This window comes from Lactuca serriola, chromosome 7 (genome assembly GCF_051521515.1).
Source record: "Lactuca serriola cultivar US96UC23 chromosome 7, Lser_US96UC23_V15, whole genome shotgun sequence".
NCBI classification, from domain to species: Eukaryota; Viridiplantae; Streptophyta; class Magnoliopsida; order Asterales; family Asteraceae; genus Lactuca; species Lactuca serriola.
The window spans coordinates 49,251,557-49,271,753 of record NC_136414.1 but is presented as its reverse complement, the minus strand read 5'-3'; the positions used below and the strand labels follow the sequence as shown (position 1 = coordinate 49,271,753).

Below are 20,197 nucleotides of genomic sequence, written 5' to 3'. Positions count from 1 at the left end.
TCCACCGGAGGTGGAACCGTTTTTCCGAACACCAAGACAGCAACCCAAACACCCCCTCCTTTGTATCTCCTACCCTACTCCGACCCATGTCATCTTCCTATATACGCCTCTTGTCATTCTCGTCAAGCAGAAACCTGGACACAACAGTAGGAGGCTTCCAGAGCAACCTCTGCCACCCACGGCCGCCACTGCTTGTGGTCATCATTACCCTCCTACCACCACAATTTTTGACCACCACCAAACTCTCCCCTCCTCCCTCGTCTTCCCCGTCGTGTGCTGCCAGACGCAAAGGGAACGAGGCAGCGGAGCTGCTATCGCTAGCCACCCATCACCGACCACCACCTCGTTGCTATAATTGATGTGAACCATCACCACCTCCGAATGCTGCTTCCTTCGACCCTGTCTATCCGGCCACCACTCTAATTTGAAGGTGATTGCCTTCCCCCTCTTATTTGCTTCGTCCGATCCAGACAAGAGACTCACTGTGAATCTCCATTTTTGTTTAAGCAAACCTACAAGTTGATGTGGACTCAATCCTATTGATGAGATTGTTTCCAATCGATGTTGGTGCTTTGCGTTAGAATGTGTGTGTTTGTGTGTTTGGTTTTCAATTTCTTTCTATTGCTTGATTTTGGCTTTTATTCATAATTTTGGGGATATCAAAGATGAAGTCCATGAGATTTGAGAAGACGAAGAGAGAGAGAGAGAGAGAGAGAGAGAGAGAGAGAGAGAGAGAGAGAGAGAACAGTGGGTGGGGTGGGGGATATTTTTTTTTCTTTATTTTTTAATTAAAACAACATTAGAATAATTATAAAAAATACAAAAAAGAAAATAAAATGGCATAATCGTCTTTTTAAGTTTTTTTGGACTAAAAATCCAGAAAAACCTTGATTTTGGACCTTCGATGCAATTTGAAAACCTTTTGGACCCCATCCAAAGGTTTTTGAAAACCACAAGGACCAAATTTGCAGTTTTGTCTTTAATGTTTATCTTTCCTTTGTAAATTGTAATTATAAAACTCTATACATCACTATCTCACCTAATAGATTAATACATTCCAAAAATAAAATTATTAAATGTAAAAAGTCATAGTATATAAATGTTATTTTATACCCATTCCCTCTTGACTCTGTTACAGATTTTATAAAATATTCATTTAGAAGTTACCAATTAAATATCAAAACTTTAATATTACATTTATTTTTCTAGTTTTTATCTTTGTAAACTATTATAATAAATATGGTAAAAATTTTAAATAAATTGGATTGTTATGACTTAGGGAGGAAGGAGTCATTTCCTCCCAACCCACTGAACCCACTACCACATCAGTTTTTCTCTTTCAATTTTCTTCATCTTTTCCAGCCCACAACACACGGAAAGTCAATCTTTTTCAACCCACTCAACTCATTCAGTTAAAACAAAATACAAAACAATCAAGGTAAAATCTTAATTAACAATAGAGTTACCGCCGATGCCTCCAAAATACAACTTCCTTGTGTAATTGGTTTCACTAACTCAGTTCATCCTCTCTCTCTACTTTCTCTCTCTCATTTTCTCTTGTATCATATATTTTAAGACTTGTACCTTAATTGTTTTGTATTTTTTTTTACTTGAGTGGGTTAAGAAAGATAGGATTTTTGTGTGTTGTAGATGGAAAAGATGAAGAAAAAAAGAGAGATAAAAACTGACGTGACAGTGGGTTCAGTAGGTTGGGAGGGAAATGACTCCCTCCTCCCTTACGAAAATATATTGGTGATAGTTTTTATAATATTTTAACTAACCATAAAATGATTTAGGTGTTGTTTGTTTTTTTGAAACAAAAATTCATAAACTCTGCGGACCACCTTTGCTACCCTTGTTTGTTTTTTTGAAGCAAAAATTCATAAACTCTACGGACCACCTTTGCAACCCTTCTGCAGTAGAAGAGGTGGACCGAACGGCTGCAGACTGTAATAAGAAACGTGTTTGTTTTTTTAACATCTACATACTGCTGCAAATATTAAAAAAATTAAAATAAACTGATTTTATAATCCGAAAATAGTTTTTTAATACGAAAATTTAATAATGTATGACATTTCAACAATAATTTATGATATTTCAGCAAAAAAATAATGATATTTTAACAAAAAAAAAATAAAGATATTTTAGCATAAAATAATGATATTTCATCAACAAATTATTATTATTCAATATAAAAAAAAGAAAAAAATTCAACAAGAATAAACAAAAAAAAAACGAAAAAAAGATGTGAAATAAGATTTCAGCAATATATAATCAATATTTTAGCAAGAAAAAAAAAGAAGAAGAGAAGGTTGGAAGAGGTAGGAAGAGGCAAAACAAGTGTTGCGCCAAGAAGAGCACGCGCATAAGTTTTTTAATCCGAAGACTTCTGAAAAATAAACAGCTACGAGATGAAAAGTGTTGCACGTATGCTGCGCCGCGCAGCAATTAGAGGTCTAAAGAGGGTTTTTTCAAAAAAACGAACAACACCTTATATTATCTCTTCCAATGCTTTTTAGTTCCTAACAACTCATAGTTATTGTTTATGATCTTTATAAACAATTGACCAATATTGTATTTTTGAATTCTTTCATCCAATGTTTTTTAGTTCCTAACATCTCACACACCAATTCTTTAATTAATTTTCTGTAACCATGTAACGTCTCAATTTTCAAGACTAAAAATTTCTTTTATAAAACAATACTTAAAACATATTTGTCAATCCATAACAAAATCAGAGTAATAATTTCCAAAACATATGTTCATTATCAGAGTAAAACATCCCAAGCTGACTAATCTATGGTGTGTGCCATGCGATCACCCCTAGCTCTTCCCCCCGCTACCGGAAGTACCTGAAACCAAAACTGAAAACCGTAAGCATGAAGCTTAGTGAGTTCCCCAACTTACCCCATACCCTGGATAAACACATACAGCATATACTGGGCCACGCCCGCTACTTCGGGCCTCGCCCGCTACAACGACCCCGCCGCTCCAGGCCCCGCCCGGCTACGAGCCCTACTCGGATACATATTCGTTTCACTTAGGCCTCGCCTGTCCCTGGGCCTCGCCCGCTAACATATACTAACACATAAGCTAACATATACTAATAAATCCTGTCCTGAGGCCTCACCTATCTTGGGCCTCGCCCTTGTCCTGCTACTGATGAGTCATGGAACCCCGTCTATGCTCCTACTGATAGTGAGATACGGGCCCAGCCCACACTCACTCTTTCCCTAACTTGGGCCTCGCCCCTGTTCTGCTGCTAATGATATGTGAAACACCGTCCACACTCTACTATTGGTGAGATACGAGACCTCGCCCACATTCACCTCCCTACCAGGCACATACATGTATCACACAGACAACAAGTATAAACTATCATATAAACCATTCCTTGGGCACCCGCCCACTATCATTGGACCTTGGTCCTAAATATTATTCTAGCATATTGCGCCTAGGGCTAACCCCCGGGTCTTCCTACTCATAACTACATGGGCCGACATTGTGGCCGTAGACCCATTCACACAAAGGGAAACTCACCTCGTACTGCTGAACTTGCTGGTAACCCCTCTGGATGCTGACCGACAATTCCCTGAACCGCTGCTCCACTAGCTCCCCGAGCTACCAATATCAAAACATATATCACTTATCTTAACTGTTCTCCAAAAGTCAACTAAGTCAACTCTGGTCAAAGTCAACCTTCCAGGTCAACCATACTTGCCGAGTTTGCCTACTGACTCGCCAAGTTCATTAGCTCAGAATCCTTTCATTCGCGACTCGACTCGCCGAGTCAGCCCCTGACTCGCCGAGTCTACCGATTTCCGAGTCCTGACCTGTCCAACTCACTGAGTCCCCACACAACTCACTAATCCGAGTCCTAACTTGAAGGGTTTGGGGTTTCGCGACTTGACTCGCCGAGTCCAAGAACAGACTCGTCGAGTCCCAGACAATCTTCAACAGACTCGCCGAGTTGTTCTTTCAACTCGCCAAGTTCCTGCCCATCTTCATCCAACTCGCCGAGTCCACCCATGTGACTCGCCGAGTCGCTCCAGTTCTTAATCCATCCAGTGGCTTTTCGAGCCATGCAGGGGCTACAAATCATAGATCCATACTTCCAAAGTCCATTCCCCACGTAAAGTTGCAAACTTTACGTATAACTAAGAAGATCAAGGCTCAAAACACTACAAACTAGGGTTTAAGACAAAGAGGCTTAATAACCAACCCATAGACTGATGCTTTATGATTTTCTAGGCCAAGATACACTTAGATCTGAAGTAGCAACTTCAGATCTAGGCTTCTAACTCGAAATGGTTCTTAAACATGGTATAAAAGCCCCAAAACTCATAACCAAGGTAGATCTAGATGAAGAAGGGTGAAAATAACGACTTAATACCTTTAATAACTCTGAAAGGTGACTCAAACCCTGGATCTAAATCCAATCCTTGAAGCCCCAATGATTCCTTCCTTCCTTCTTCCTTCAAATCACCCAAAAATGGCAAGAGACTTGAATATGAAACAATGGAGGCTGAGGGTTTTAGTTTCTGGATGAGAGAGGCTCCAAGGAAACCTAATAGAGAGAATAAGACGCTTAAATAGTGCCCAAAATCCCGGATTTAGGGTTTCCCAATCCAGACCGGACTCGCCGAGTCCACTCTCCGACTCGTCGAGTCGGTCACTTACTCTTCGACCCGGATCCCGCTCGGACTCGTCGAGTTCCAGTCAAACCTAATTTAAAACTGAAAAATAATTCATTACGTCTAATACAAAAAAAAAAAACGATTCATTACATAAAAAGTTAAAAACAGAACTATTTACTACAATTTAAATTTGTCCTCTTCGTGCGGACATCTTTTGAAACCGCTCCATTACTTTTTCATTCTCAACTTTCACAAGTGCTTCGGTCTCAACATTGCAAAGTAACGCGTCATTCAAAAAGTCATCACCAGTTTTGTTACGCAAGTCGGTCTTCAAGAGCTTCATCTTCGAAAAACATCTTTCCACACTTGCGGTCGCTACAGGTAAAATTAAAGCCAACTTCAAAAGCTTATAAACCAAATGATAAGACTCATGTTTCCCCTTACTAACAATCAAACGAGAAAGCTTGGAAATTCCTTTCAAAGTGGTAAAACTTTCATCTTTGATGCAAGAGTGATAAGAAATCTCAAGTTGTCCTTAAAACGTATAAAAGCCAAATCATCAAAGTCATACTTGTACAACTTAGCCAACTTCAACAACTTTGATTTGTCAAATTGTGCAAATGAATCACAAGGGCTCAAAGCACCCATGTATTCTAGTAACTAGGTGCTTGTTTCACTAAATCGATCCCGATATTCTATAAGTTGCATATCCACCATTGTGTTGAAGATTTCAACCTCAAAATGAAATCTATTAGTCTTTGTGGTGGTACGGTTTCTTGCACCAACATAAAAATCCTTCATTTCCAAAGTAGCAATATTGTGTGTTTGACAAAAAGAAGATATCTTTGGCAAAATGCTAGCAAACCCCGTGTCTCTTAAAGATTGTAGTGCATTCATTGTCCCTCTAACCATCGAAGCTGCTTCTAAAATGTCTGGATCTTTTTTTGAAGTTGCTTTGATAATGTACCCGTGAGGCGTAAAATATCATACATCATATATAAGTAAAACACGAACTCATAAGATTTGAAATATGCTAAGATTCCGGACGCTTGTTGACGGTTTGCCAGTGACCCTCCATCCACTTGCACAAATTCTAAAAGTACAAGAACATCCGCAAACAACTTCACTAAACTTGTGAGTGTGTTGAAATGTGAACCCCATCTTGTATCTCCCGCTCGAACAAGTGTAGTTTCTTGATTTAACCCTCTCCCAGTTTCAAGTTCACCACTACACAAGCCTTTTTGTACCCTTTCTCTTGCTTGATCCCGTAGTATGTATTTTCTTTTACACGAGGCACAAACAACATTTACCACCAATGAAATTTGTTCAAAAAAGTCACTAACACCGTCATGCTTCTTTGCTACAACCACAACCACTAATTGAAGTTGGTGTGCAAAGCAATGTATATAAAAAGCTGTGTCATTCTCTTGTAATATCAGAGCTTTCAAACCATTGAATTCCTCTCGCATATTGCTAGCCCTATCATAACCTTGTCCTCTTATCTATTAAAAAAATTAAAAAATATTATATATAATATTACACATAAAGCGAATTAAATTAAATTGAAATAAAAAAGTTACCTTACTAAAACTCAACTTGTTGCTTGTATGTACTTCATTTATGACATTTTTTATTGTCAAAGAGGATGTATCCTTCACGTGCACAATGCCTATGAATCTTTCTTTCACAAAGCCAAAACTATCAACACATTACAAAACATTAGCCAGTTGTTCTTTTCTTGAAACATCACTAGATTCATCGACCAATAAAGCAAATACATCTACACCAATCTCTTGGTGAATACTTAAAAGGACTTCTTGTACAAAACATTGTACAAGGTCTTTTTGAATTTTTGGGGAAATAATTTGATTGTTTTTAGGAGTATTTTCTAAAGTATTGTTGAAAATATTTTCATTAGTCACCCGAATGGCTTTTAACACTTCAATGTAAAGCCCTCTATTTCCCGAGTTAACCCACTCATCATGACCACGAAACGCTAAACCGATTTTCAATAAAAGTCTAACAGCAATAATAGAAACACGTAATCGATCTTTATATTTATGATCCTCCGCTTCGGTTTGCCTCCTCAAGACTATATTAATAGCTTGTTTTTCTCTCAATAAAAAATCACACTTTTCTTTTGCTTTGTTGTGCAAACTATCAACACTACCCTCATGAGTCCGAAATGCATCTTTTTTATTCCAAGTATCATAACCTTGGGAAACAAATTCATCTCTCCCTCCTCTTTGATTCATTAGGTCTCCAAACACATAATAATATAAACAATATGCTCTATTCTTTTCCATAGTATATTCAAACCAATCAAATTCATCAAACCATGAAGGAACGAATCTTCTAAATCTATCACCTATTATCTTTTTTGGAAACTTATGTAACCTTATTTGACAAGGTCCTTGAAGCAAATACGCTTTTCTTACATCATTTCTTACATTTGATTTATAACTTGTGATCTTTGGCCTATCAGTCGTGTCCTTTGGAAGATCTTTCAAATCAACATTATCATTAGGTTCATTAGAGCATGGTGTTTGTGGAATTGCATTAGAAACTGAATGGTTGATTGATTGGTGATTGGTGTTTGTGGGGTTGCATTAGAATTAGAAACGAAAGGGATTGATTGATTGGTGATTGGTGTTTAGGAACATCATTCTCCACTTTCATTAGGATTAGGTCTTGGTCTTTTGGTAAAAAAACCACTTACTTTAACCTATAAAAACATAACAATTTAACCTAATCAAAAAATAACTTCACCTAATACCTAATCAAACAATAACATGTAAACCTAAAACATAGCAATTTAACATATCAAACAATCAATTCAATAAAAATCATAGAAATTACAACTAATCAAACAATAATTTTTATAATATCATAGCAATTTTACCAAATCATCCAAATATCCAATAACTTCATAGCAATTATAACCTAGAGTAAATTACACGAATGGTCCCTATGGTTTAGCATAATTTGCGCTTGGTCCCTAACGTATTGTTTGGTTTAGCAATTATAATCTAGAGTAAATTACACGTTTGGTCCCTATCTTACCTAAAAATGCTATTTTTTCCATGATTTTTTTTATTTTACTTAAATAAATACACCCTCAACCTTGCCCCCCTCACCTTATCTTACCTACCCCATCATTTTTCCCTATTTTAATAATAGTATTTTTAGGTAAGACAGAGACTAAACACGTAACAAAAACAAATAGTAAGGACCAAGTGCGTAGGAAAAAAAACAGTAGGGACCTGTCGAGTTAAAAAAATAAGTTAAGGACCAGACGTGCAAATTACCCAAAACCATAGGGATCTTTCATGTAATTTACTCTATAACCTATAAACCATAGCAATTTTGAATTTTGCTTAGCAATTACAACTATAAATTCGAAAACCATAGAAAATTAGAAATACTTACTTGCTTCATTAGGGTTTGGACCTTGAATTTGAGTTGTTTTTTGCACTTGGAAGTTGGAAATCAATTTTTGCACTTGAAAATTGTGGATTAGAAGTCGAACTCGAAGAAGAAGATTAGAAGAATGAAGTCGATTGCCGCATGTGAGGAGGACCGAGGACGAACTCACGAACAGTAAAAAACGAGGCTGCTTTTTTTTTGTTCTTTTTCTTTTGTGATTCAAGGAATTAGACTTGGACTCTTGGACCTAATTGGACAATTGGATCATTTTTTTTATTTGGGCTATTTTCTTTTATTTCTTTTCTTTTCGGCTAATATTAGGTGGATTAAAATAAAAATGTGTTTGAGCTATTAATTATTGGGGCTTAATTGATCCAATGTGTTTACATTTTTTTTTTAAGTAGTTGTCATATTCTTTTAGAAGTAGCCGGTTTTTTTAAGTAGTGTCAAACGGTAAAAAAAAAAAAAATCGAAAAATTTTGTACTGCCGGAAAAGCAAAGCAGGTGCCCCACATGAAATCCGCCACTACTTGTAAGCCTAAAAGAGAATCAGTCGTACTCTCATCCTATCCATTCCTTTTATTTTTCAGTTTTACTACAAACTTTATTCTAATGTAGTTGAGGTGGGTTTAAAAAGAAGACAACTATGTTTTAAAAAAATAAATAACAGTTGTGATAGAATTTTAAATGCAAATGAAAATAATAGTTGCGTATTGGCTGATCAGACATTAAAAAAAAGATACCGACATTTCATTTTAGAGCATTACACCCATTGTTTATTTTCATTATATACATTAAAATATGTTCTTTTATAATATGGCACATTAAAAACGATTTTTTATTTTCAAAAAACAATCAACTATAAATATAAAAAATCTTATCAACTCAAACGGGTGTAATTATTAATGACTATTTTTTATAGATGAACAATATAGATAAATAGAAACTACTATCCTTGTTATATCACCATAAATATTAATTTTATTATAGAATAATGCATATTAAAGCAACCAATACTAACTATACGTACTGATGCATTTATTATTTTATTATATAGGATAATACATATTAAAGTAATTATCGTCTCCCACTTTATCCTTTATCTACCACTCACGATACTTTCAATTATTTCTTGAATCCGTAACAATGGCGTCTTCTGGATATGCTATGGTGGTCTTGTTTGGTTTGATCGTTGGATCACCTTTGATTCAGTCACATCTGGATCACCGACGACATCTTTGCATCTTGACTGAGTCGCCTCTATTGCACATTGCGGCTGCTCCCACGAGCTCCCATACTTCATCACCTACTTAAACGATTTCCGGCATCGTTTCATTCTGGCTCACCAGTTCCTACCAAATCTCTTACTATGTGAGCATACTTGCAGCCAAATCTGTTTTCGTGGTTTCTTTAGCCGCGACGTTGGCTCTGTAGAGATCTAATAAGAGTGTTTCATCCATTGGACCACATAACAATGTGGTGATCCATCTCACCTTTTGCATGTGATAGTAGCACTTCATGCATCTATGAGTGTGAAGTATATGTACAATCTATGTGATAAAAACATACAAAATCTTTAGCAAAAACCAAATAGATAAAACCATACTTGTTAGTAGCTCTATTCCACTACAAGAAAATTGGACAACAGCGGCGACACGTGTCGGCGCTAATACCTTTAGTGACGACCAGTCGTTGCAAATGCGTCGTCGATATTGTTTTGTCGCTAATACGCTTAATGTCGCCGCTAATACTCATAGTCGTAGCTAATACTGCGCGTCGTCGCTAATGCTACTCGTCGCCGCTAATAGGTTGTCGCCGCTAATACCTTCATGTCGCCACAAAAGCTATCGCCGCTAATACTCTTTTGATTTTTTTTTTTTTGTGTTTATTTATTTAACATTAAATTTATAATCAATCCAAATATTAATCCATATAGCATTTGAAAAATCTAATAAGTTTTTATAGAAATATTAATACATATTATACAATCAATCCAAAATATTAATCCATAACACATTAAGTATTCTTCCAAATTACAAAACGTTTCATAAAATCCTAAAATAACTATTCGTCCTGATCATCATTTCCTTCATTATTTGGTGGCGGCAATGAGCGAAACCACTCTTCCAATGCTGCAGAACAGGTCGGGTCCTGTACTATTGTTTGCAGCATTTGCAACTATAAAGAAAACAAAATATATTAACAACATATCAGAATAACATTATAATTAATTATACCATTATACAAAATATCAACATATCAAATACTTAAACATATATCTACTTTCCATTATAGCATTTACTTTCCAAAATATTACCAAACTACAAAATATCAACATATCAAACCATAACCAACATATCATTATACCATTCTACTTTCCATTATAGCATTGTACTTTCCAAAAATTACCAAACTACAAAATATTAACATATCAAACCATAACCAACATATCATTATACCATTCTACTTTCCATTATAGCATTACTTTCCAAAAATTACCAAACTACAAAATATCAACATATCAAATCATAACCAACATATCATTATAGCATTCTACTTTCCATTATAACATTTACTAACAATTACCTGTGATTGTGGCTGTTCTTGTGTCATTGGTTGTTGTTGATCGTACATAGACACAACGGTAGGGGGTTTACACCCAATGCCTATGATATGTCTGCGTCGAACACCCAATATTCTTTCAAAACAATCTTTTATATCAGTTGGTGCTAGACCGCTTGCCTCAGAAGTAGCTTGGGTTCGTTGGTTTATCTCTTCGAGTAAAACATTCTGTATTTTTTAAAAATAATAAAATCATAAAAATTAGATTACTAAATACCTTTGACGATATAAACACTTATATGAAAAATACAAATTAACCACTTACATATTGTTGCTCGACTGCAGGACTATAAAATACTCCTTGGCGATTGGAATTAGCCTTACGAAAAGCTTCGATTCGACTGATATCCTATTTAACATTAAAATTTAGATTAGTTATATTTTAAATAAATATTTAAATATATCATAACTTACTTCTTTGAAACATGCATTGCTGTATCAGCTCGACCCCCCTCTGTTTACAACTACTTGTTTTGCACGACATTCCTTGTTTGACGCCGAACGCCTTAAAAATTCTGGCGTTTGAAAATGTTCAACTGCCTTCGCCCAATTTTCATGTGACATTCCGTTAGGGGGGTTGTTTAATGTGGCTTGGATATCTGCAGGCCCCCCGATTTCCTTAAAATAAGAATGAGCTTTACTTTTTCGGCCTCTGTAAACCTTTGCAAGACTCGAATCAATGCTCTGCAACAATTGAGCACGCTCCGGATCCATGTTAACCTTATCCAAATCAAATTTATTCTGCAAAACACAAAAAATTTAGTTAATTAAATAACAATCACAACTAAACTTAAAATTGTATCCAAGTCACCTTTAGATATACAACTGCTGCGTTCCTTAAGGCGGGGGAAACATTGTCCCAACCAGATACGTTGAAAGGGACATTGTTCCACAAATACCTCCCAATTTCATGTGTGAACCAATTACCACGCTGCCTGACCTGTCGAAATCCAAATCTACGGGCTTTCCCTTATTTGCCGTTATCAACTTTCCCAACTCGATATTTTTTGACATGCCCCTTCTTTTTTTGGAAGCTCGGCTGAAAAAATACAATTAAAAATATTAGTCACGATAACTTATTATAAAATAATAAAAATAGTTAATAAATATATCATAATAAAACTCACCATCCTGTTCGTGCTGACCACGACGAAAGCCTCCTGGAGGTGGTGGATCCTCGGCTCCATCACCTCCATGTCCAAGCCCCATAACATTGGCCATCATGGCCAAGAGTATTGCCCAAGTAAACCTCATCTGCAGCCTGTAAATTACAAGATGTATAATATAGAAATACAATATGAATAAAAGTTAGTTACCCTGCGAAATTGTAAGATATACAATATGAACGGGGAACCTTGTTGTTTGGTGGAAATGTCGAATGCAACAACTCAAGGAGCTGATCAAATGAACTATCAGTCCATTTGTTGTTGACCTTCATATGCATCAGCTTTGCTAAAAAATCAAGGAATGAAAATGTACAACCAGGATATAACTTGGTTTCGATTGCCTCTAACAACTCTTCAAAATCATCATCGACACCACTACCCCCTGTATTTGAGGTTCCTTCATCGAGGTTTATATCGTTTTCTCTCGACTCCCACATAACATCGTCAATAACATCAGCCATCCCGTTGCTTGGCGATACGGCATCTACAACTGGAGGGATTAAAGATTCACCGTGATATATCCATGTTTTGTATGATTGACTGAAACCATATATACGAACATGACGTCTCATTGCTTTTGGATTTATGAATTAACGATTATCACATTTCTCACACGGACATCTGATTTCACCTTTACAATCTAGGTGTAACATGGATTTCTCGACAAAAGTGTCAAGTCCTAGCTGGAACTCAGGAGATTGACGATGTGGATTATTAGTCCAGCTTTTATCAATAGACATGAGGCAACTGAAACATAATTTAGTGTTTAATGTTTACTTTACAGGAAACAAAAATCAAGTAGAGTATTCATAAAGTTGATGATTCAAAAAGTATTCCAACACGGGATAACCTAATTAAAGCTAAAGTACGTTGCTATTAATAACCTAATTAAAGCTAAAGTTGTAATGACCAACATTAACATTAACTTGATTTTAAAGTAATTTTATTTTATTTTAATATTAACATTAACTTGATTTTAAAACTACTTTAAGTTGATTTTACAATTAATTAAAAAAGTAATTTTATTTTATTTTAATTTTAACATTAATTTGATTCTAAAGGTAAACTAGTTTTATTTTCTAATTGATTTGATATTTTAATTTTTTTTATTAGTTTAATTTTTTTAAGTAATTTTATTTTATTTTAATATTAATATTAACTTGATTTTAAAACTACTTTACGTTGATTTTACAATTAATTAAATAAGTAATTTTATTTTATTTTGATATTACCATTAATTTGATTCTAAAGGTAAATTAGTTTTATTTTCTAATTAATTTAATATTTTAATTTTTTTTATTAGTTTAATTTTTTTAAGTAATTTTATTTTATTTTAATATTAACATTAACTTGATTTTAAAACTACTTTAAGTTGATTTTACAATTAATTAAAAAAGTAATTTTATTTTATTTTGATATTAACATTAATTTGATTCTAAAGGTAAATTAATTTTATTTTCTAATTAATTTAATATTTTAATTTTTGTTATTAGTTTAATTTTTTAAAGTAATTTTATTTTATTTTAATATTAACATTAACTTGATTTTAAAACTACTTTAAGTTGATTTTACAATTAATTAAAAAAGTAATTTTATTTTATTTTGATATTAACATTAATTTGATTCTAAAGGTAAATTAATTTTATTTTCTAATTAATTTAATATTTTAATTTTTGTTATTAGTTTAATTTTTTTAAGTAATTTTATACAATTAAGCCAAATGTATACATAAATTACAATTAAGCCAATTTCATCCAATTAAAGCCAAACATTAAGTCACTAACAAAATTAAGCACTTTGAAACCATATACAATACATTACTAGAAGTAAGTTGCTATTAATAACCTAATTAAGCCAAATGTATACATCCAATTTGCATATTCCAATTTCATACAAATATATATATATATATATATATATATATATATATATATATATATATATATATATATATATATATATATATATATAAATTTCATTTTAAGGCAATGTGGTTTAAACATTTATTACAATCCAACAAATGTATATATTCATGTCAAATTTTATTTTTAAGTCAATGTAATCTAAACATAAATTTCAAAACATACACAAAATGCATAATAAAATTCCCACAAATCTGAAAAAACACACAATCCAACAAAATGCATACAATCCAACAAAATAATCCAACAAAATGCATAACCACTTCATATCTCAAAATACAAGCATCATCATTCAACAAAATTGAAAAATACTCACAATTTATCATCTAAATTAACATCAAAACAGAAAAATCATAAAAAAGATGAGAAATTCGACCTTGATTGGGGCGATTTCGGAATTTGGCTAAATGTTGCCGGTTTTTGGGGCAGTGGCGGTATTGTGGCTGTCTTGGGGTAAGGAGGGGCTAGCACCGGTCCGACAAGCAATTCCTAGTCCACCAAGTTGGAAAAAACTCGCGATATTGAAGAAAGGAAGAGAGAAAAACGAGAGAAAGGTAAGAAAAAAAATGACAGAAAGGTAATCTGTGAAGGATATCTGCATTTATCAATATTAGCGGCGACGCTAGGGTAATAGCGGCGACATATGGGCATTAGCGGCGACAAGCGGAGGGAAAAGTCAGCGCGCCTTCCCGCTTTCCTTAACAGCCGTTAGATTGAAAACAAATCGGACGGATGGAGTGAGAATGACTCGGATCGCTAAAACAAAGCATTAGCGGCGACGCCTAGCAATAGCGGCGACATGTAACGCGTCATTTACATGTCGCCGCTATTGCTAGGTGTCGCCGCTAAAGGCGTCGCCGCTAATGCTTTGTTTTCTTGTAGTGTTCGGCTCTTCATACCAACTTTTGATCTCCATTTTCATTGTGACAAAACACTTGGAGAAAGTCTGAAAAAGAGATTAGGAACGACGTCGAGTTGGATTTTGGTCCACTCCATCTATCATTTAAGGCAGTCAAATTTTAAAGCACGTGGAGGGAAATTGTATGATTTCTTGAGAGAAAATATGCATTATAACCCGTTGGATTGTTAAATGAGGAAATCCACCTTTGAATTATTTGTAAAAAGAAAAGGGATATGGCAATCCGTGTGATGTTGCTGGATATTCATCAAAAGAATTTTGTGATTGTACCGTGTGCAAAAGAATCTAAATTGAGTGTGGTAGTCTTTGTGCTGCATAACTGTGTACCTGAAATTCAATAAATCTTTATTACCATGAAATTGGCATCTCAATAGATTTACCTACATTTTCTTATATAAATATGTATCTAACACTTGTAAACATTATTCCCTCCGTCGTCCATATGGCGTTTTTGTATTTCTTTCTCTTAGTTATTTCTTCTTGCGGTAATTACTAAAGAAAAACTATCTTTAATTCACTTTAACTGTCTCTAGATATTAATTAACGTTTTGTATTTTTCTTTCAGGTGTTGACGCAATGGTTTTTACATTGCAAAACAGATGCAACAAGACCATATGGCCGGGGATCCAAGCATCTGGAGGACAACCGCTACTCATGGAAGGTGGTCTTGAGCTGAAACCGCTACAATCAAGGAATTTAACAGCACCAAAAGGATGGTCCGGCAGGTTTTGGGGTCGAACTGGATGCACATTCAATGTTTATGGTTTGGGAACATGCACCACCGGTGATTGTGGAAGTGGTATCTACTGTAATGGTGCAGGCGGTGAACCCCCAGCTTCTCTAGCTGAGTTCACCCTCGACAGCCCTGTGGATTTCTATGATGTGAGCCTTTTAGATGGATACAACATTCCCATCTCGATAATTCCACAGGATGACTCTGGCCTTTGTCCCAGTGTTAGATGTGACACGGATTTGAACTTACATTGTCCGCCTAATTTGCTAGTTAGAGGGGATCGTGGACAGATTGTTGCATGTAAAAGTGCATGCACGGCGTTTCAGTCGCCGGAATTTTGTTGTACTGGGCAGTTTCAAAATCCAAATAGATGCAAACCAACAAAATACTCGCAGTATTTCAAGCGGGCTTGCCCGACTTCCTTTACCTATGCTTTTGACGATATGACTAGTACTTTTACCTGCCGAGAATCAGATTACGTGATCAGGTTCTGTTGATATCTTTACAAGCATGTATCATTTCTAATTCTTCACCTGAATGATAAGATTACAGCAAAATAAAATATGATTACGTTGTAGATCCTTGAGAATAAGCATCGACAATTGTTACTGCATTAATTATTACTGGAGTTGCTTTTACAATCCAAACTAATGGATTTATTTTTTTAGTTATATATTTTTTTAATAATATTCAATATTAACGTGGATGTGAAAGTCATTGCCAAATACTTTTATGATGTAATCTTTAAAATAGAAGCAATGCAAATAATATGTACTATACATTGATGGTTTATGGGTGAATGATCACCGGTGAGGCTTGGAATTTCTTTTCGGCAAAGTTTCATGATCCTACGTATAATGGTCCCAAATAGATTTGTAACAAATTTAAAAGAATCTCCATGTAATAAATTTTAAAAAGTCTTCTTTAAAGATAGGGCTGCTAGAGTCATTTTCTAAAAAAAAAATTAAATATCCTCATACATTTTGTTATTACATATCTTTCTATCAAACTTAAATAATGACATATTGTTATTACATATCCTTTTATCAAGCTGAAATGATAACATATGTTATATTTAATAAAAATAATAATATTTTAATACATTTGTGTAAAATATGTCACTATTTAAAATTAATAAAAAAATATGTACCAAGAAATGTATGAAAATATTTAATTTCTTTTTTCCAAATCGAAGATCAAAAAATTTTGTTGTATTCTATTAATGGCAAGACACCAGATCCAAATGTATTCACTTCCAATTATTTAAAGAAATTTTGGAAGTTGATTAAAAATAACGTCATTATGTTTATAAAAGATTTTAAGTGCTCCATTATGGTGGCAAGAGGATGTAACTCCTCTCTTATATCATTGATTCTGAAACTGGTTAGAAGTCAAGTAATCGGAACTTGAACAAGGAAGGGGACATGGAATGCCTTCTTTATCGTTCTCGCCTTTGAACCCGGCGTCCAAAAATTAGAGACCCACTTATTTTGAAAGATCATAGGCAAGTTAATCTTGTTGGATGTCTTTATTAGGTGCTTTCTGAAGTGTTTGTCAATTGCATCAAAAAAGTTGTAGATAAGATTATTAGTCGGGAGTAAACTGCTTAAGGAGGTGGTCGTAGTATCTTGGATGAAGAAATGAAAGAAAAAACTTTAATCTTTAAGGTCAATTTTTATAAGACTTAACTCTTTGGTTGAGAATTATTGAACTCGATTAGAGTAAATGGAATTTGGTTGGAAATGGATTACATGGATTAGGGGTTGTCTTTCCTCTAGGTTTTCGACAAGGTGACATGTTGTCCCCGTTTCTCTTCATCATTTTCATAGAAGTTTTACAAGTTTCTATTGAGACAACTTGTGATCTTCATTATTTTCGTGGCCTGTCTCACTCTCATATCATGTATGTCGATGATGTCCCTTTTATTAGAGAATGGCTAAAAATTAATTTTACTAATTTTAATTGTTTTCATTGTTGCTTCTTCGTTGCTTCATGTTTGAAAATAAGTTTGCATAAGTAAACTATATGGTGTTGGTGTGCATAATTTGCAAGTGGAGAGGCTTGCTAGTATTCTTAGGTGTGAGTCTGCTTCGTTTCTATTTACTTATCTTAGCCTCCCGTTTGGAGCTAGCTAAATATGAAACTTGCTAAGAATTAGGCTCCAGTGGTGGATAAATGAAAGACTAAATCGTCTAAATGGAAAGCTAATACTTTGTCATTTTGAGGTCGACCTACTCTTGCTAACCGGTTCTCAATAGCCTTCCACTTTATTATTCATCTCTTTCTCTGGCTCCAAAAAAGGTTATTAATATTTGCAATGGTATTAGAAGGAGGTTTTTGTGGGGAGCTTAAGAAGAAGATAAATCGGGTAACATGTGAAGAGTTTATAATACTAAATGATAAATTAGGTCTTGGTGTTAGGTGTTTCGATTCGACAAATTTGGTCATGCTTGCAAAATATTGGTGGTGGTTAAAAATGGGCAAGATTAATTCTTGTTCTTTTGTATAAAATCCATTCATAACGTAAAACTATTTTATGGGAAACCGGTGACTAAAGAACAATAAAAGTTTTGTGGGTATGTATTGCTCAAATTGATATAAATTTGGGTGATAAGGATATTTCGATGTTTGATTTTTTTCAAAAGGGTTGTCGGTATGGGGGATAATTTTTTTTTTGTAAGGATGCTTGGTGTAACATCCAAAAAATACAGATAAAATTTTGTTTTTAATTTCATTCAAACCACACGGCAGTAGTATCAAAATAGTCAAAAGAGTATTATAGTAACATGTTATCAGAGTACAAATTCCCAAAATCCCTAAATACGGAAATCATAGGGTGATGTGGTGCGATCAGGAAGGGCCCTTCCATTTCGAATAGGAAGTACCTGAAACATAAACTAAAAACTTTAAGCACAAAGCTTAGTGAGTTCCACCAAAATACCATATTCAGAAAAATATACAACCAACCATATATGGGTCGTTGCCTACCCCTTCGGTCTATTTCACTTGGATATTGTTAAACATATCTGGGTGCTTGCAATCTCCTTCGGTCTATTTCAACTGAATATTGTCAAGCATATTTGGCTGCTTGCAATACCATTCGGTCTATTTCAACCGGATACAGGGTCTATTCAGCCCTGCTACTACCACATAATATCATAACAGGAATCACAAAGTCATCAAGCAAATACAGGCTTAACTGACAATTGTCACAAAGACAATCATCACACTACATTGTAAACTAGTGGGCTGGTATTGATTTTTTCGACCCACAGATACAGTAAAGGAAAGCTCACCTCAGACTATAGGTATCAAATCGAACTCATTGGATGACTCATGAAATCCTCTCCTTATCGCACAAGTGTAAAACCTTAATTATAACATAGGCCATATTCTATCCCAAAAATCCAAAACCCTAGCTCTTGACTTAAGGAAAAAAAAGGAATCCTTTACCCTTGCATTATTGGGCCTCGCTCCCCTTAAGGCCCAAATCCATAAAAACCCATAAAGGCATCCAAGCCCAACTATAAGGCCTCTAAGGCCCAATATGGCCCTAGAACCCCCAACATGGCCTTAAGCCTAAAAAAAAGACCTACTACAATATGTGGCCCTGAGGCCCAACTTAGACAAGTCCATAACCCAATTAACATACGAGCACATAATCTTGCAAGCCCACAGATGGCGTACGCACAACGTACACGACTCCTACACCCAACATACACTGATGGCAACCTGGAATCGGGGCACTAGCTCAGTACGCGCAACGTATTCTAGAGTATGCCATCGTACTGGCCAGTCAGCCCTTACTAGCTCCAAAGTCTTAATCCATTCAGCTTTAACGTCCAAAACTTAGACCTAAGCTCAAAATAACGTCTTAAGGCATAAAGTTGAAAACTTTATGCTTTTACATGCATGGATGGGGCTCAAACCATGAATTAAGTCCATTATCTCACTTGGGTGGTCACTAAAATTTGCATGGTTGAGTCGTAACTACCAACATACGATTTTTATGACTCCACACACTTCCAAGAGTCCAAAAGGATAGATCAAATGTCCTAGAGTAGCTCATACTCCAATAAACCAAGTTATGGGACCAAAAGATGCTAAAATCTATCGTAAACCTAGATCTATGCTTGGAAAGATCAAGGTTCAGACTTTATACCTTCAATGGGCTAGAAATGGTGCACAAGGTCTAGATCTACAAGCTCCTTCTTCTCCTTTGCTTGTTCCCAAATTTCCTTTGTCTTCAAAATCACCAAAGAACACACAAACACACAAGTTAAACTCAAAAAATGCACTCAAGAAGGCTAGGGTTCAAGATTTGCACTAAAAGGGCAATGGAGGCTAAAAGGGAAATGATCTTGAGGGACTTAAGGACTTTAAATAGGGTGCAACCCCAATAGATTAAGTTTTGCACCTGGCTTGAGTACACCCAACGTACGTATGGGTTAGCCCAGGATATGTCGAGGATCCCCAGATGATGTGCATGCAAGGAGTATGCCATATATACATAGTGTACGCCCAACATACTCACAATCCTCCATCACCTTTTACTTGAATTAAACATAAATTAAATCAAAAAATTCAAACTTGGAGACTCGGGTGCTACAATTCTCCTTCAATTGAATCAGACTTCGTCCTCGAATCCTGTTGCCCGAAATAACTCTGGGTAATTCCCCTTCATCTCATCATCCAGCTCCTACATCCATTATGAACCCTTGCAGTGTTGCCACTACACCTTAACCAACTCAACCACCTTGTTCCTCAAGGTC

The 20,197-nt window shown here is 35.1% G+C and overlaps 3 protein-coding genes across 3 annotated transcripts; 1 reads left to right on the top strand and 2 right to left on the bottom strand.

Annotated features, from left to right (window-relative positions):
- Positions 1–4,751: 4,751 nt before the first annotated feature.
- LOC145063954 (uncharacterized) lies at positions 4,752–5,285 on the bottom strand. Its single transcript, XM_079011505.1, has 3 exons — positions 5,130–5,285; positions 4,870–5,034; positions 4,752–4,757 (listed from the first exon to the last, which is right to left on the bottom strand). The coding sequence occupies exons 1-3, from the start codon at positions 5,283–5,285 to the stop codon at positions 4,752–4,754; spliced, it is 327 nt and encodes a 108-aa protein (XP_078867631.1).
- A 275-nt stretch (positions 5,286–5,560) lies between these two features.
- On the bottom strand, positions 5,561–6,943 carry LOC145063953 (uncharacterized). Its single transcript, XM_079011504.1, has 2 exons — positions 6,356–6,943; positions 5,561–6,139 (listed from the first exon to the last, which is right to left on the bottom strand). Exons 1-2 carry the CDS (start codon positions 6,941–6,943, stop codon positions 5,561–5,563), a joined length of 1,167 nt encoding a protein of 388 aa, XP_078867630.1.
- Positions 6,944–15,134: 8,191 nt separating this feature from the next.
- LOC145062785 (thaumatin-like protein) lies at positions 15,135–15,922 on the top strand. The gene is made up of 2 exons (XM_079010373.1): positions 15,135–15,177; positions 15,258–15,922. The coding sequence occupies exons 1-2, from the start codon at positions 15,135–15,137 to the stop codon at positions 15,920–15,922; spliced, it is 708 nt and encodes a 235-aa protein (XP_078866499.1).
- The last annotated feature ends 4,275 nt before the right edge of the window (positions 15,923–20,197 follow it).

What these genes read in the sequence shown, in the direction of transcription:
- LOC145063954 (XM_079011505.1), bottom strand. Translation starts at nt 5,285, where the DNA reads ATGGGTGCTTTGAGCCCTTGTGATTCATTTGCACAATTTGACAAATCA. An exon ending in CTCTTGCATCAAAGATGAAA is followed by an intron (nt 5,035 to 5,129) that starts GTTTTACCACTT and finishes AAGCTTTTGAAG; the next exon opens with TTGGCTTTAATTTTACCTGT.
- LOC145063953 (XM_079011504.1), bottom strand. Translation starts at nt 6,943, where the DNA reads ATGGAAAAGAATAGAGCATATTGTTTATATTATTATGTGTTTGGAGAC. An exon ending in GAAAAGAACAACTGGCTAAT is followed by an intron (nt 6,140 to 6,355) that starts GTTTTGTAATGT and finishes TTTTTTTAATAG; the next exon opens with ATAAGAGGACAAGGTTATGA.
- LOC145062785 (XM_079010373.1), top strand. Translation starts at nt 15,135, where the DNA reads ATGGCGTTTTTGTATTTCTTTCTCTTAGTTATTTCTTCTTGCG. An exon ending in CTTAGTTATTTCTTCTTGCG is followed by an intron (nt 15,178 to 15,257) that starts GTAATTACTAAA and finishes TTTTTCTTTCAG; the next exon opens with GTGTTGACGCAATGGTTTTT.